General features: G+C 40.5%; 1 protein-coding gene across 1 annotated transcript in view; it reads right to left on the bottom strand.

The window, feature by feature from the left end:
* LOC131928826 (thyrotropin-releasing hormone receptor-like) overlaps nt 1-19,133 on the bottom strand; it is a 45,145-nt gene that overhangs the window by 7,389 nt on the left and 18,623 nt on the right. The window contains exon 5 of the mRNA XM_059284959.1: nt 6,006-6,222. Within this exon, the coding sequence (XP_059140942.1) occupies nt 6,006-6,222 (217 nt within the window). The remainder of the gene's footprint in view (nt 1-6,005; nt 6,223-19,133) is intronic.

Genomic DNA, 19,133 nt, shown 5'->3' with positions numbered 1-19,133 from the left:
GATTTTGATAAAATACTTATATATGAAATTTCATCAATCTAGCTGTAACGGTACTCAAGTTATCGTGTTTACACACGGACACACACACACACACACACACACACACACACACACACACACACAGACACACAGACATACGGACAAGATTGCAAAATTATGTTTTTCCGTATCAGTGAGATGCAAAACGTCGAGATTTGCAAAAATCTCGATTTTTTTTTTTTGCACGATTACAAGACTTTCTCTATACTTCGTATATACGAGAAAGTAAATATGAAGTTATTAATGAGAAAATATCTATAATGAGAAAGTATGTCCCGGCCTAAGTTCTAATCTCTCAATGCTGCCCCAAGTATTTACTAGTTAGTGTCCCGTCCCATCCCGCGGGTCCCCTATTGACTGTACTTTTGCCCGGCAAACTGTCTAATTACAGCTCCATGAACCCAAACAAGCTTCACACACCAGGTCCGGGTGTCGGAATAACATCTTCCGGGGGACGTGGAGGGCCTCAATTAATTTAATGGAAGATGGCCAGCTCGAGGGGCGTGGGGGGGGGGGGGGGGGGGCTGGAGGAGCGTGGTGGGGTGGAGGCTGGAGGGGCGTGAAACCACCTGGGTGCCGGGTGTCTGAGTACCTCCATTCACTAGCGTCAAGAAAAAAAAAACGATTTTCTATCATCGAGATCGCCATCGTAGATCGATACAGGGCTATCACTTTTCTGATCAGCCTGGCCACGTGACCCGCTCTTTGATGACGTTTGTATTCTACAGCAGGAGTTGAACAGTTCCCAGACACAGGGAGGTTTTAATGTGTCCTACTTCAAGGTTTTAAGGTGTCATACTCCAGGGTTTTAAGGTGTCCTACTTCAGGGTTTTAAGGTGTCCTACTTCAGCAAGAGTTGAACAGTTCCCAGACACAGGGAGGTTTTAAGGTGTCCTACTTCAGCAAGAGTTGAACAGTTCCCAGACACAGGGAGGTTTTAAGGTGTCCTACTTCAGCAAGAGTTGAACAGTTCCCAGACACAGGGAGGTTTTAAGGTGTCCTACTTCAGCAAGAGTTGAACAGTTCTAGACACAGGGAGGTTTTAAGGTGTCCTACTTCAGCAAGAGTTGAACAGTTCTAGACACAGGGAGGTTTTAAGGTGTCCTACTTCAGCAAGAGTTGAACAGCTCCCAAACACAGCAAGGTTTTAAGGTGTCCTACTTGAAGGTTTTAAGGTGTCCTACTACAGGGTTTTAAGGTGTCCTACTCCCGGGGTTTTAAGGTGGTGTCCTAATTCAAGGTTTTAAGGTGTCTTACTTCAGGGTTTTAATGTGTGCTACTTCAGGGTTTTAAGGTGTCATTCTTCAGGGTTTTAATGTGTCCTACTTTAGGGTTTTAAGGTGTCCTACTTCAGGATTTTAAGGTGTCCTACTTCAAGGTTTTAAGGTGTCCTACTTCAAGGTTTTAAGGTGTCCTACTTCAAGGTTTTAAGGTGTCCTAATTCAGGGTTTTAAGGTGTCCTAATTCAGGGTTTTAAGGTGTCCTACTTCAGGGTTTTAGGTTGTCCTACTCCAAGGTTTTAAGGTGTCCTACTTCAGGGTTTTAAGGTGTCCTACTTCAGAGTTTTAAGGTGTCATACTTCAGGGTTTTAAGGTGTCCTACTTCAGAGTTTTAAGGTGTCATACTTCAGGGTTTTAAGGTGTCCTACTTCAGAGTTTTAAGGTGGTGTCATACTTCAAGGTTTTAAGGTGTTCTACCCCCGTGTTTTACGGTGTCCTAATTTAAGGTTTTAAGGTGTCCTACTTCAAGGTTTTAAGGTGTCCTACTTCAAGGTGTCCTTCTCAGGGGTTTTATGACGTATTACTCCAGGGTTTTAGGGTGTCCTACTCTAACCTTCTAATCACCTATGTTGATTAACCCTATGAAATAAAAGTGTGGTTGTGTCGTCAACTTACTCACCATAATCTCCACCAACCTTTTTTCTTTTATTATGTGTATATTGTGATTTGTATTAAATTGTCATTTCTTTAAAAGCTTTTATTTAACTTGCTTCCTCGTCAGTCTGTCGTCTGTCTAGATCGAAACGGCCGTGTGAAATTGCAGGCACTTCTAACTAACAGATACGGTTCGTAATTGGTACGTGGGTCAAGACATGAAGACAACGCATCGTGACATCCAATTTGACTTAATCGGTCGCCTAATTAATTTTTTATGAATTAATTAAAATTTGGACCGAATTAGTAGGCAGTTCTATCCACAAGGAGCCTATAGCAGCGCTGATCAAGAGAAGGAAATGACGCTGTGGTGGGTACAGCTCCAGGTAAGACCTGTACTCACGTGACACGTCAGAACCTTGAGGTGGAGCACCATGGGGAGGTGAAAGAGGGGGCGCCAAAGACAGATCTAGAGGGGGAGTCTGAGAACTCAAGACCGCAGGGAAGTCTCAGGAGAGAGCACAATGTACAGCCCAGACAAAGTGGAAGATAATGATTGGTCAATGCTCCACAAGGTGTAAACAAGACTAAGACAAGTCAGTTTCAGCACGTAGGTCAATCGTTGATGATTTTTTTGTTCATGTCTGAGATGAACAAGGCACGACAAAAGTGTCTGCTTGACCGCTTCAACGTCTGCTACTGTACCACAAGAAGCTTGACCTTGAGAGGTCAATGTTCCCAGTCCCATCAAACCTCGTGCCGCTACTCCCACTTCCGGTTCTCCGACCAGGGATAGTAGCGTGGGTTGTCGCCACTTGGCACACAACTGTGGGCGTTGTGTAGATTGTCGCCCTTAGAACTCTGCTGATTGTTAGTTACGAGAGTTGCTGCCCTTATTCTATCACCCACCCCCTAGTCAACACATGAATTATTGTTCTTGGTCAGTGCACAACAAAGTCCTAAAGACCGCACTAGTTCAGACCTGTAACCTACTAACCCAACCTGTGACCTACTAACCAAACCTTGTGACCTACTTAGACAGATAGTTCGTGTGAACCCAAAAATAAACAAAAAAAAATGGACTTGTCAGAAACACAAGATTAACTCTATGTCTCTTGACAGCTCATTATGTCTGGTCAATGTTACATTTTAGCTGCCTGTTTTCTTAAATAATGGCTTTCTATAAAGGAGTTATAAATGACTTTAAGATCATCTAGTTCAAGGGTCCTTGGTCGTTAGACGACCATTAGTGGTTAGACGTGACTGACCATATTACTGGTGAGACAGGTGGACCGACCAAACAAATGGTGAGACAGGTGGACCGACCAAACAAGTGGTGAGACAGATGGACCGACCAAACAAATGGTGAGACAGATGGACCGACCAAACAAATGGTGAGACAGTTGACCGACCAAACAAATGGTGAGACAGTTGACCGACCAAACAAATGGTGAGACAGTTGACTGACCAAACAAATGGTGAGACAGTTGACCGACCAAACAAATGGTGAGACAGATGGACCGACCAAACAAATGGTGAGACAGATGGACCGACCAAACAAATGGTGAGACAGATGGACCGACCAAACAAATGGTGAGACAGTTGACCGACCAAACAAATGGTGAGACAGTTGACAGACCAAACAAATGGTGAGACAGTTGACCGACCAAACAAATGGTGAGACAGTTGACCGACCAAACAAATGGTGAGACAGTTGACCGACCAAACAAATGGTGAGACAGTTGACCGACCAAACAAATGGTGAGACAGTTGAAAGACCAAACAAATGGTGAGACAGTTGACCGACCAAACAAATGGTGAGACAGTTGACCGACCAAACGAATGGTGAGACAGATGGACCGACCAAACAAATGGTGAGACAATTGACCGACTAAACAAATGGTGAGACAGTTGACCGACCAAACAAATGGTGAGACAGTTGACCGACCAAACAAATGGTGAGACAGTTGACCGACCAAACAAATGGTGAGACAGATGACCGACCAACAAATGGTGAGACAGTTGACCGACCAAACAAATGGTGAGACAGATGGACCGACCAAACAAATGGTGAGACAATTGACCGACCAAACAAATGGTGAGACAGTTGACCGACCAAACAAATGGTGAGACAGTTGACCGACCCAACAAATGGTGAGACAGTTGACCGACCAAACAAATGGTGAGACAGTTGACCGACCAAACAAATGGTGAGACAGTTGAACGACCAAACAAATGGTGAGACAGTTGACCGACCAAACAAATGGTGAGACAGTTGACCGACCAAACGAATGGTGAGACAGATGGACCGACCAAACAAATGGTGAGACAATTGACCGACTAAACAAATGGTGAGACAGTCGACCGACCAAACAAATGGTGAGACAGTTGACCGACCAACAAATGGTGAGACAGTTGACCGACCAAACAAATGGTGAGACAGATGGACCGACCAAACAAATGGTGAGACAGTTGACCGACCAAACAAATGGTGAGACAGTTGAACGACCAAACAAATGGTGAGACAGTTGACCGACCAAACAAATGGTGAGACAGTTGACCGACCAAACGAATGGTGAGACAGATGGACCGACCAAACAAATGGTGAGACAATTGACCGACTAAACAAATGGTGAGACAGTTGACCGACCAAACAAATGGTGAGACAGTTGACCGACCAAACAAATGGTGAGACAGTTGACCGACCAAACAAATGGTGAGACAGATGGACTGACCAAACAAATGGTAAGACAGTTGACCGACCAAATAAATGGTGAGACAGATGAAACGACCAAACAAATGGTGAGACAGTGGACCGACCAAACAAATGGTGAAACAGATAGACCGACCAAACAAATGGTGAGACAGATGGACCGACCAAACAAATGGTGAGACAGATGGACCGACCAAACAAATGGTGAGACAGTTGACCGACCAAACAAATGGTGAGACAGTTGGACTGACCAAACAAATGGTGAGACAGATGGACTGACCAAACAAATGGTGAGACAGTTGACCGACCAAACAAATGGTGAGACAGATGGACCGACCAAACAAATGGTGAGACAGATGGACTGACCAAACAAATGGTGAGACAGTTGACCGACCAAACAAATGGTGAGACAGATGGACCGACCAAACAAATGGTGAGACAGTTGACCAACCAAACAAATGGTGAGACAGATGGACTGACCAAACAAATGGTGAGACAGTTGACCGACCAAACAAATGGTGAGACAGATGGACCGACCAAACAAATGGTGAGACAGATGGACTGACCAAACAAATGGTGAGACAGTTGACCGACCAAACAAATGGTGAGACAGATGGACCGACCAAACAAATGGTGAGACAGTTGACCGACCAAACAAATGGTGAGACAGTTGGACTGACCAAACAAATGGTGAGACAGATGGACCGACCCAATTAATGGTGAAACAGATGGACCGACCAGTCACCTGACAGATATCAAATATCGCATTCGACCCCATCAAACCGGAAACTAAACTATTTAATTAGTCTAATTAACCGAAATCAAGTCGAGACTATTATTTTTAGCGAAGCTAAGCCAGATGTCTTTTACTGAGGGATTCCTTTCTCCACAAGAGAGCGAGCGGTCGTTATGAAGTTTTGATGGCATCTTAGTGCGGGGATTCTCTGCGAGGGGTCGAGGTGGGTCTAGTGGATTGTTCAAATTTTACGTGAATAAATTCCCCCCTGTCGTCCATGGAAATTCCATGGAAGTTTTTTTTTGTCCAGAATGACAGCCGTCTATAGATCATCAGATCTGTCTAGAACGGGGTGAGAAGTATCGTTTTAAGCTGAGTCGACTCAGAGAGTCAGGCACTGTTTAAGGCTGAGTCGACTCAGAGAGTCAGGCACTTTTTAAAGCTGAGTCGAGAGTCAGGCACTGTTTAAAGCTGGGTCACCCCGTAGAGTTTGGCTAAAAACTGGGTCGGCTGAGAAAGTTGGTTGCCTATGGGGGGTGGTTCAAGCAGTGGCATCAGTTACGTAATATTAACCGACCTCCTTTCATCACCTGTAAAACAAGCGAGTAACACACGAGTTAAGATAAGAGTGACCTTGACCTACCTGGACTCTAGAGTCGGCCCTCCGTTTGGGCGACCTGTGCTTTGGGAGTCTGTCGTTCTTGCGTATAGACTTGCTGAGGTATAAAATCCTTCCGATGAGGAGGTAGAGGACGGTAGCGATGATGAGAGGGATGACGTAGAAGAGGATGAGGTCGATCATGTACAGGGTGGTGTAGCTGGACCTGTCCAGGCGAAACTTGCAGGTCTTGATGGGGGTGCTGTTGGTGGTCTGTACGTCCTCCAGTACTGGGGAGAGGAGGGGAACGTTAGAGGGGTGGGAGACATGATGGGGGGGGGGGGGGGCATGATGGGGGGCATGATGGGGGTGCTGTTGGGGGTCTGTACGTCCTCTTGAAATTGAGAGGGAACAGAGGTTGAGTAACAAGTGCGTAACACAAAGACGAAAAAAATCCAACAAAACAAAATAAATTGAAAAAAAAAATACAATCTTTAACCATTTAACCTATTACCCAACACTTAGGTAGTTATAATTAACATAGAGGTTTAGTGCTAGGGTAAGATGGAAAATTGGGCTTGTAAATGCGTCATTGCTTTCCTTCGAGCATTTAGGGTATAATGTTATATATATATATATATATATATATATATATATATATATATATATATATATATATATATATATATATATATATATATATATATTTATAAAAAATTGTAGCGGTATAAAACCAGCTACAACTGTGATTTGAAGCATCTTTGATTAGTTCATCTAAGACCCAAATGTTATCAGGTCCGATAACTCTGTCAACACAGGATGTAAATAAAACATCAAGCCAGCTCTAACTGTATCACCCAACCTTGACCTTTCCTTCATCAATCCCAGGCTCGTTAGGTCATCAGATGTCCACTAGCATGCGGGAGGGAGGGTGATAGGTCTGGCATAACATGGGCGAGAGGGGGGGGGGGTAACTGTACTTATATTAGGTAAGTAGGTCTTGGATAACATCCACCTATAGCAAACATTAACACACCATTCACACAGTTACCACACTTTTATCATCAATTATTGTAAACACTGCCCGATTATTGTAATTATTAGAACATTTACATACACAATACATTTATATCGTATTCGCATCTTATTGATTCTATATTAATTCTAGCAATCCTTTATGCAAATATAAAAAGCTTTTTTCACATGTAACTAAGACACTTAACCCCAAGATTTATCATATACAAGATTAGCCGATTTTCTTCCTACATACATTTTAAATGTGTGCTTTCTCTGAAACTCACACGAGGATAAGTTTTTGCGTAGAGAAATAAACATTTAGTATGTGCAATTTTTAACATGTTATCAGTTATAGTTCGTTTGGGTGCGTGTATGAAAAGTATTTTTTATGCGTAATAATCGGATAGTGGGTGTGTGTGTGTGTGTGTGTGTGTGTGGGAGTGTAAGAATGTGTGTGGGGATGCTATGTCTGTATCTAATATATAAAGCTCAGTTCTGTATGTAACGCATATGTTTGTCGTTGGTCTTGAATGGATTTAAGTGTTAGACAATTATCGTGCGCATTTGTCTAAATTTATGAGTTAAAAAATTACTATTGAAAGTGTTGGGAAATAATTTTCATTTTTCAAATTATAGTAATAATTGTCGGCATTTTCATTAAACACAAGTTTAAAAAAATATCATCTTTTACAAAAATTCTAATTATGTCTTTATTTAGTCCTATAGCACTTACTTCCCTTTGATAAATTAGGAAAACACAATAACTTCCCTTTATAAAACCATTGCATTTTGTGGAAAATAATTTACTTTTTAATTACTTTGTTTTGGTGTTGGGAAAAAAAATAATTACATAATTAGCGGGGATTGATCAAGTGCAAATGTTGTAGGTATTTTACGGATAAGCTTGGAGTATTATAATTGTTCATCAAATTGAAACAGGCGCGTTCGTTTAAGTGAGTGCAAAAGACTATGAATAAGTTGGGGTACTATAGTTGTTCATTAAGCTAAAACAGGTGATTCCGCCCCGGGCGTTTATGTTCGCGTTAGTGTTTTCTTTGTGTTTAGGTGGGTTTGCGTTAGTGGTTGCGTTTTGATTTGGTTCGTTTTTGTTTGTGTTTTTTTGTTTGGGTTTGTATTTGTGTTTTTGGTTGGTTTTGCGTTTGGATTTGGTTTGTTTTCGTTTGCTTTTTCGTTTTTTTTTGTTGGTATTGGTGTTTGTGGTTGGGTTTGTTGTTAGGTTTTTGTTTTCGTTTGCTTTTTTGTTTGTTTTTTCTTTGTGTTTGTATTGGTGTTTGTGGTTGTGGTTGGGTTTGTTGTTAGGTTTTTGTTTTCGTTTGTATTTGTAATTGTGTTAGCGTTATGTTTGCGTTTTGTTGTTTTGGTTGGTTGTGGTTTGGGTGGGCAATGCCGGGTTTATGATGATTACTAAACACACAGGTGATGGTCTTTAACAGAAAGGTTTTTCACAGAAGCCAGAGCAGGGCCTGGCCGGGACGGCTAGTATATGTATAAACAACATGTTTGTGTGTGAAAACGAAAACATCCACGAAAGAAACGAGCGAGGGGTAAAAAAAAAATACCGAGATTTCTGAAAAAATGACGTAAAGATGACATTAACTTGATCCACGTCCCGCAGAGAGGAACTGAGGCCAGAGCGAGCAGAGGAAACGTCCGGCTATTTCTGGCACTGCGCTGACCATTCGACTCGCCCCCTGCTGGCATACAGATCTCAGCCAGGGGGAGACAAATAGTGGAGGAGCTTTGGAAAAATTGTTTTGTACTTTTACTAAAGGAAACACTTCCACATAAACCAGGATTGATAATGTCGATAAAGTAGAAAAAAAAATCGACCGCTTCCGGTGGAATGTATGGAAGTAGTTGCCTCCCATTAGGGGCGAGGTTATTACATCACGTTACATAACAGCGTTACACTGTATCCTTTCAAGAAATAGATTTTTTAAAAATATTTTTATTTCCCATTTTTAAAATCACAATTCAAGCATTTCAGTTTTCACAAGAACTTTGATTAAATGGCATTTGATGACGTCATAGTCTATCGACGCCAGCCGCCATTAGTTTTAAAGAGCCCTCGAAGATAACGCGACGAGACGTCACGTTATTCTCGCGGTATGGCGAGGGCGTCTGGACGCTGGTCGAGTGAATCAAGCCGTCTGGTCGCCTGATGGGAGGGGTCCTCTGCTGTATACATGACCTCTTCATTATCTCAGCATTATCTCAGCGCCATCTTGTCATCATCTCACCGTGCAGATAAACGCTGCGCACAAGGTTTGATGTGGAGTCGATGGTTCGTCAAGACATGATTGGCTCGTGAGTTCATTGACCGCTGGGGGGGGGGGGGGTCTACAGGAAACAGGTGATGGGTCTAGAACAAAATCTAGAACATGAGATGTGCTTAGAACAAAAATCTAGAACATGAGATGTGCTTAGAACAAAAATCTAGAACATGAGATGTGCTTAAAACAAAAATCTAGAACATGAGATGTGCTTAGAACAAAATCTAGAACATGAGATGTGCTTAGAACAAAAATCTAGAACATGAGATGTGCTTAAAACAAAAATCTAGAACATGAGATGTGCTTAGAACAAAAATCTAGAACATGAGATGTGCTTAAAACAAAAATCTAGAACATGAGATGTGCTTAGAACAAAATCTAGAACATGAGATGTGCTTAGAACAAAAATCTAGAACATGAGATGTGCTTAGAACAAAAATCTAGAACATGAGATGTGCTTAGAACAAATATCTAGAACATGAGATGTGCTTAGAACAAAAATCTAGAACATGAGATGTGCTTAGAACAAAAATCTAGAACATGAGATGTGCTTAGAACAAAAATCTAGAACATGAGATGTGCTTAGAACAAAAATCTAGAACATGAGATGTGCTTAAAACAAAAATCTAGAACATGAGATGTGCTTAGAACAAAAATCTAGAACATGAGATGTGCTTAGAACAAAAATCTAGAACATGAGATGTGCTTAGAACAAAAATCTAGAACATGAGATGTGCTTAGAACAAAAATCTAGAACTTGAGATGTGACAAATAATCTAAGGAAAATGATGGTAGACAAAACATCCCAAGGAAAATGATCTCAAGACAAATGATCTCACGGACAAAATATCTCACGGCAATATATTTAGTTAGGATGATTTTAGTCGATTTTAAAATATTTTAAATTGATTGTCATATTGGGTTTATTTACATTTTACACATCAAAACTGCGAGATATATTAAATGAATAAGTTAACAAACTTAACAAACCAGCAAAGACTAAATATAAGACCTTATAAAGCATAAAATAAACTAAAATGATGGAAGCCTTAACCACATTGATGTTTAAAACACTTAAACAAGTTTTCAAGGGGTGATTGGGCCTTTAGATTCCTACTGTAAAACCAGTGTTTTTATGGCATCATAAACACAAACGTTATGCTGACATTTCTTGGCTTGCCTGAATTCAACCTGAATTCTTAATCGAAAAGATGCCATAGCTGAGTAATCACTCTTAATGTTTTGTTTGCATACACACTGCGAATAACTTTGCCGTGACGACTGTCTTAAAATAAGCATTTGTCACATGATCACCAAGGAGTGACTGAAATAATATATTGACTGACAGTTGTATAGACCACATAGAACGGATATCTTCTCCCTAAGGGCCTGTCTCCTCCAACTAAACGGGCGGTCACTTAGTGTGTAGGTGTGTTTTCATAGACCTTTCACCAATAGATAAGCGATCCTCTTTGATTTAGTATCGCCCACCTCATGTGGTAGGATTGTCTTATGATCGGCAAGCCCACCTACACTGTCCATCGACATCAGTTTAGATCCACAAATATTATATTTGTAATTGCCTTTCTAATATGTTTACGGTATCGTGACAAACCATAATGACAAACCTATTCACGCCATTTTTATGTGTACAAATGTAAATAGAAACCGAATGACAATCAATTGTTTAAAATGTTAAAATCGACTAAAATCATAACAAAAACTATAAACATTATGACGTGCTATATTTTGTCTGAGATATTTTGTCTGAGATCAATTGTCCATGATACCATTTGTCCTGAGATCATTTGTCCTGAGATCATTTATCCGTGAGGCACTTTGTCTGATATAATTTGTCATGGAACCATCTTGAACCACCAAACTGAACGAACAAAATACGATTAAGACTTTACAGAAATAAAAGATCAGATTTAGAATACACACAAAGGGGTCGGGGTGGTCGAGTCGGTAAACTTCTAGTTGCTGTTACCGAAAAGTCTCGGGTTGCTGTTACCGAAAAGTCTCGAGTTCGAACCCTCGTTAACTGGGGACAGCCATTCATCAAGGAGAGACAACTCCAAAATCAAACAACTGTTGGTTGGACAAAGGCTATGGAAGCTAATCCAAAATGAAAAGCAGAAAAGATTGAGACACCCCATTTATTTCCCTTTATAAAACAGTTGCGTTTAATTTTTGTTTTCAAATGTGAGTTATACCTAAAACAACATCAACCGCGCAAGCAGATGGCTACATAGGGTCGTATAAAAGAGAAAAATATATCCACCCACCCCTCCCTTCCCCCCTGTAAGGCCATGTAAGAAAAGGTCAAGGCTGTTTCTCCAAGGTCACACATACACAAATCTAAGTCCCCAGTACAATTTCTTCTCCCCCCCCCCACATAGGTCACACACACACACAACTATTCCTCCTTCCCGCCGGGACGACACACCCACACAACTATATGTCCCTAGTACAATTCCTGCCCCCCCCCCTCCTATGGGTCACCCACACAACTATATGTCCCTAGTGCAATTCCCGACACCCCCCCCCCCCCCTCAACGGGCCGGGATTACGTATCCTCCGACCCATTTGATCTGGATTAGTCACTTTTTCCACTTCAGCGAAATTAAATATGAAAATGACGTCATTGGTCACCGCGGGCCCGCCACCAGACGATGTATTATGGAGGTTTGTGTCAGGTCAACCTGGGGTCACGCGGTCAGTGGGTTGAAGGTCAGTGTGACCGCTAAATGACCGGCTGTCTCTCAAATGGCGAAGAAGCTGTGATTATGTGATGCAGTTTTGGGTTCAAATCGCTGCCCATGACAGTATGATTAAATGTGCACTACTTTAAGCATGGAACTTTACATGTCCATTTTTACACCAATCCACCATTTCATTTGTCCATTTTTACACCAATCCACCATTTCATTTGTCCATTTTTACACCAATCCACCATTTCATCTGTCCATTTTTACACAAATCCACCATTTCATTTGTCCATTTTTACACAAATCCACCATTTCATTTGTCCATTTTTACACAAATCCACCATTTCATTTGTCCATTTTTACACCAATCCACCATTTCATCTGTCCATTTTTACACAAATCCACCATTTCATTTGTCCATTTTTACACCAATCCACCATTTCATTTGTCCATTTTTACACAAATCCACCATTTCATTTGTCTATTTTTACACCAATCCACCATTTCATTTGTCCATTTTTACACCAATCCACCATTTCATCTGTCCATTTTTACACAAATCCACCATTTCATTTGTCCATTTTTACACCAATCCACCATTTCATTTGTCCATTTTTACACCAATCCACCATTTCATTTGTCCATTTTTACACCAATCCACAATTTCATTTGTCCATTTTTACACCAATCCACCATTTCATTTGTCCATTTTTACACCAATCCACCATTTCATTTGTCCATTTTTACACAAATCCACCATTTCATTTGTCCATTTTTACATAAATCCGCCATTTCATTTGTCCATTTTTACACCAATCCACCATTTCATTTGTCCATTTTTACACCAATCCACCATTTCATTTGTCCATTTTTACACCAATCCACCATTTCATTTGTCCATTTTTACACCAATCCACCATTTCATTTGTCCATTTTTACACCAATCCACCATTTCATTTGTCCATTTTTACACCAATCCACCATTTCATTTGTCCATTTTTACACCAATCCACCATTTCATTTGTCCATTTTTACACCAATCCACCATTTCATTTGTCCATTTTTACACAAATCCACCATTTCATTTGTCCATTTTTACACCAATCCACCATTTCATTTGTCCATTTTTACACCAATCCACCATTTCATTTGTCCATTTTTACACCAATCCACCATTTCATTTGTCCATTTTTACACCAATCCACCATTTCATTTGTCCATTTTTACACCAATCCACCATTTCATTTGTCCATTTTTACACCAATCCACCATTTCATTTGTCCATTTTTACACCAATCCACCATTTCATTTGTCAATTTTTACACCAATCCACCATTTCATTTGTCCATTTTTACATCAATCCACCATTTCATTTGTCCATTTTTACACCAATCCACCATTTCATTTGTCCATTTTTACACCAATCCACCATTTCATTTGTCCATTTTTACACAAATCCACCATTTCATCAGTCCATTTTTACACCAATCCACCATTTCATTTGTCCATTTTTACATCAATCCACAATTTCGTTTGTCCATTTTTACACCAATCCACCATTTCATTTGTCCATTTTTACACCAATCCACCATTTCATTTGTCCATTTTTACACAAATCCACCATTTCATTTGTCCATTTTTACACAAATCCACCATTTCATTTGTCCATTTTTTCACAAATCCACCATTTCATTTGTCCATTTTTACACAAATCCACCATTTCATTTGTCCATTTTTACACAAATCCACCATTTCATTTGTCCATTTTTACACCAATCCACCATTTCATTTGTCCATTTTTACACCAATCCACCATTTCATTTGTCCATTTTTACACAAATCCACCATTTCATTTGTCCATTTTTACACCAATCCACCATTTCATTTGTCCATTTTTACACCAATCCACCATTTCATTTGTCCATTTTTACACAAATCCACCATTTCATTTGTCCATTTTTACACCAATCCACCATTTCATTTGTCCATTTTTACACCAATCCACCATTTCATTTGTCCATTTTTACACCAATCCACCATTTCATTTGTCCATTTTTACACCAATCCACCATTTCATTTGTCCATTTTTACACAAATCCACCATTTCATTTGTCCATTTTTACACCAATCCACCATTTCATTTGTCCATTTGTACACCAATCCACCATTTCATTTGTCCATTTTAACACCAATCCACCATTTCATTTGTCCATTTTTACACAAATCCACCATTTCATTTGTCCATTTTTACACCAATCCACCATTTCATTTGTCCATTTTTACACCAATCCACCATTTCATTTGTCCATTTGTACACCAATCCACCATTTCATTTGTCCATTTTTACACCAATCCACCATTTCATTTGTCCATTGTTACACCAATCCACCATTTCATTTGTCCATTTTTACACCAATCCACCATTTCATTTGTCCATTTTTCTCTCAGCATATTCCACTCACATCTCCAGCTTTTCAGGCGCGAAATTCATTGGACTTTCCGGCTGATTATCCGGCAGATTGTCCGGCACACTGTCCGGCTGATTATCCGGAGCTTTGGGATAAGTCCAATTTTCGGCCATCGCCGGCAACTTAAGGTAGACAGACATTTGATAATCCACGCCCCCCCCCCCCAGGGGAAAACCTCTCATCAGAATCTCACACCAGCATTGGGCGTGGATGTGTGTAGAGAGGTGTGGCTGGGACCACACACAAGTAGTGGGAAACGTGTGTTCTGTGGGGGTGTGAAGGGGTCATACAATGATCAGCACGACCCCCACCCCCACCCCATTATGTGGCGACATATAATAATAGCTAGATCACCACCTTCCTCCCCATATTGTGCCGTCGTTGAGAGATTTAATGTACAATTCTCCATTAAACTGACCTCACATTCTCTTTGTCGCCCAATTCACATTTGTCTATCTCTGACAAGTCATTTCATGGACTGATTGGTTGACCAGGGACAATTAAGATTAGGGGTCGTTCTGATATGCATTTCATTGGTCAAGTTTGTGAGCTGTTGTCACATGTCTTTATGGGACAAGCCTATTGTTCTATGAGATCTTCCTTCTCTAGAATGTTGTTCTATGAGATCTTCCTCCTCTAGACTGTTGTTCTATCAGATCTTCCTTCTCTAGACTATTGTTCTATCAGATCTTCCTTCTCTAGACTATTGTTCTATCAGATCTTCCTTCTCTAGAATGTTGTTCTATGAGATCTTCCTCCTCTAGACTGTTGTTCTATCAGATCTTCCTTCTCTAGACTATTGTTCTATCAGATCTTCCTTCTCTAGAATGTTGTTCTATGAGATCTTCCTCCTCTAGACTGTTGTTCTATCAGATCTTCCTTCTCTAGACTATTGTTCTATCAGATCTTCCTTCTCTAGACTATTGTTCTATCAGATCTTCCTTCTCTAGACTATTGTTCTATGAGATCTTCCTTCTCTAGACTATTGTTCTATCAGATCTTCCTTCTCTAGACTATTGTTCTATCAGATCTTCCTTCTCTAGACTATTGTTCTATCAGATCTTCCTTCTCTAGACTATTGTTCTATCAGATCTTCCTTCTCTAGACTATTGTTCTATGAGATCTTCCTTCTCTAGACTGTTGTTCTATGAGATCTTCCTTCTCTAGACTATTGTTCTATCAGATCTTCCTTCTCTAGACTATTGTTCTATCAGATCTTCCTTCTCTAGACTATTGTTCTATCAGATCTTCCTTCTCTAGACTATTGTTCTATCAGATCTTCCTTCTCTAGACTATTGTTCTATCAGATCTTCATTCTCTAGACTATTGTTCTATCAGATCTCTAGACTGTTGTTCTATCAGATCTTCCTTCTCTAGACTGTTGTTCTATCAGATCTCTAGACTGTTGTTCTATCAGATCTTCCTTCTCTAGACTGTTGTTCTATCAGATCTTCCTTCTCTAGACTATTGTTCTATCAGATCTTCCTTCTCTAGACTGTTGTTCTATCAGATCTTCCTTCTCTAGACTATTGTTCTATCAGATCTTCATTCTCTAGACTATTGTTCTATCAGATCTCTAGACTGTTGTTCTATCAGATCTTCCTTCTCTAGACTGTTGTTCTATCAGATCTCTAGACTGTTGTTCTATCAGATCTTCCTTCTCTAGACTGTTGTTCTATCAGATCTCTAGACTGTTGTTCTATCAGATCTTCCGTGTTGAGCTTCCCGATGGCGCTAAAGAACAGGACAATAATACGCCACAGGTTTGATATGTCGGCCACACTTCGGCCTTATGTCGGCCTTATGTCGGCCTTATGTCGGCCTTATCTCGGCCTAATGTCGGCGTTATGTCGGCCTTATGTCGGCCTTATGTCGGCCTTATGTCGGCCTTATGTCGGCCACACTTCGGCCTTATGTCGGCCTACTGTCGGCCTTATGTCGGCCTTATGTCGGCCACACTTCGGCCTATGTCGGCCTACTGTCGGCCTTATGTCGGCCTACTGTCGGCCTTATATTGGCCTTATGTCGGCCTTATGTTGGCCTTATGTCGGCCTTATGTCGGCCTTATGTTGGCCTTATATTGGCCTTATATTGGCCTTATGTCGGCCTTATATTGGCCTTATGTCGGCCTTATGTCGGCCACACTTCGGCCTAATGTCGGCCTTATGTCGGCCACACTTCGGCCTACTGTCGGTCCTATGTCGGCCTCACGGATGGAATCAGCTGCTAGGGCGGGACCCACCACGACATCCTGTTCTTTGTCAACATCTCGTGTTACCTGACGTCACCACATCAGTGTGGAATGTTGGCGTCCAGTGGTTGTTTTCTTGATGTCCCCGCCCTCCACAGCAAACCAAGACACCGTGTAATGCTTTTCTTAATGTCAGAGAATTTCTTCGTCAAATCTTTGTTGTCATGTGGAACTTTTGCTTATCACCGTTTCTTGTCTAATACAAAAAAATTGAGGGCTGAAATCAAGTCTATTATGACGTATTTAAACCCCACGTCATCAGTTAGTCAGCAAGAGACTTGAACTAATGAGACTAAATGAGTTGATGTGAACTAATGAGACTAAATGAGTTGATGCAGTGTTAGCAGACTCACCCATGCGGAGTATAAGGCAAGTTTTATACCAGACGGAGTGCATTAGCGACAACAGGCGTTTCAACCTCTTTCTTCAGTTGCAGGGGGGGGGGGGGGGGTAGGGGGGGTAGGGCTGGGGTAGGGCCCGGGTAGGGGTATGTCCGGGGTAGGGGTAGGGCTGGCAATTTGAAGCACATTTAAACTCTGACATAAGCACTTGTAAATAAAGTTCACAAAATACAAGCATGAGCTAAACAGTATGTATACATGTCCTTATCTATTCATCCAAATATATATATATATGTATATATATATATATATATATATATATATATATATATATATATATATATATATATATATATATATATATATATATATATATATATATATATATATATATATATATTTATTTATTTATTTATTTATAATACATATATCCTCGCGATAGATTGAAGTTTCCATGATGTGGTTGTGATACAGCCATAATGGCGTCGTCAATCACAGCTAGAACATCAGCCACGGATAAAAAAAAGTTGATGTCGCCTGATTAAAAAGTGTGAACTTATTTTTTCTCACAAGTGTCCACGAATGATTGAGTGATTGCGCAGGGTTTTCACGTCAGTTTGTTTCGCTCCTTGTGAGGGAGAAATCCCACATTTTTAGCTGATGATGGCTGTTCAAATACGGGGAGGAATTCCGTAACGTAAATTACAGGCAGTGCTATGATAAAATAACATGGATTACATGAGAAAACGTGATTACACGAAATATTACATCAGGAACTGTGATTACATGCAATTAGAACCCACAAGTAATATTGGATTTAAAGGACCTTTAACTTAATTAAAAAAAACTTTTAGTTCTAGACTGCATTTGCATAAAAAAGTGCTGTTGTGTTCGGCACGGCTGTTGTGTTGGGCTAGGATGTTGTGTTGGGCTAGGATGTTGCGTTCGAATGACTTTGAGACATTAGGCCTGTCTTTCAGCATCAAACAGGTCAATGTAAAAGTTCAACAAACTAGGTCATGTAGCACAACAGAAGATCGTGTAGCACATTTGGAGACTACTGTACAATCGTATACACTATGGTTAATGGTATCAACATTAAATGGCTACAGAACATGTAGACATAATCGAAACAAACATTACAATATCTATTTTGTACTGAAATTGTACTGACATTATCAACCAACATGGAGCTAGCCTGACATTATCAAGCCACTAATGAGCTCCATCCATACGACCTTGACCTTTCCTAATGGAAGCCAGTCGTTTTAATGCGCCGAGTGACTTGATCTTCCTTGAGGGGTCGGCCCTAATGACGTCACGCACCTTGGGGGATGTTCGGATTAACGGATCAAGACGGGAATTGTGACGACACAGTTTACGCGAGTGTCGAATGCTTGATGCTATCACTCCACGTTTGTCTTAGTGTTTGAATATAAGGATATATATCCTTGCTTACCGTTATGTCGACATCCGTCATTATAAGCTATATATATATTCTTGCTTACAGTTATGTCGACATCCGTCAATATAAGCTACATATATATTCTTGCTGATGGTTATGTCGACATACGTCATTATAAGCTACATATATATTCTTGCTTACCGTTATGTCGACATACGTCATTATAAGCTACAGATATATCCTTGCTTACCGTTATGTCGACATACGTCATTATAAGGTACATATATATTATTGCTTACAATTATGTCGAATCCGTCAATATAAGCTACAGATATATTCTTGCTTACCGTTATGTCGACATACATCATTATAAGCTACAGATATATTCTTGCTTACAGTTATGTCGACATCCGTCAATATAAGCTACGCATATTTTCTAGCTTAGTTATGTTTACATCCGTCAATATAAGCCACATATATATTCTTGTTACCTCTAGACCTGTGTCTGGAAGTAACAACGACTGAAGCTTACAACCAGAGTTTCTTCCAGGCATCTCTTCGGAGAAAATATATACTTTTAACAGTGTCCGCCCCCCCCCCCCCCGAAGAAAGTCTACCGCCCCCCGAAAATTCCAAGTGCCCCCCCGGAGAAAAAAGTCTGGAAGAAACACTGCTTACAACTGATG

This window comes from Physella acuta, unplaced genomic scaffold (assembly GCF_028476545.2).
Source record: "Physella acuta isolate Inbredline_101_S28 unplaced genomic scaffold, ASM2847654v3 ptg000091l, whole genome shotgun sequence".
Classification (NCBI taxonomy): Eukaryota; Metazoa; Mollusca; class Gastropoda; family Physidae; genus Physella; species Physella acuta.
Note: the sequence above shows the minus strand (reverse complement) of the source record. Positions and strands in the feature narration are given on the sequence as shown.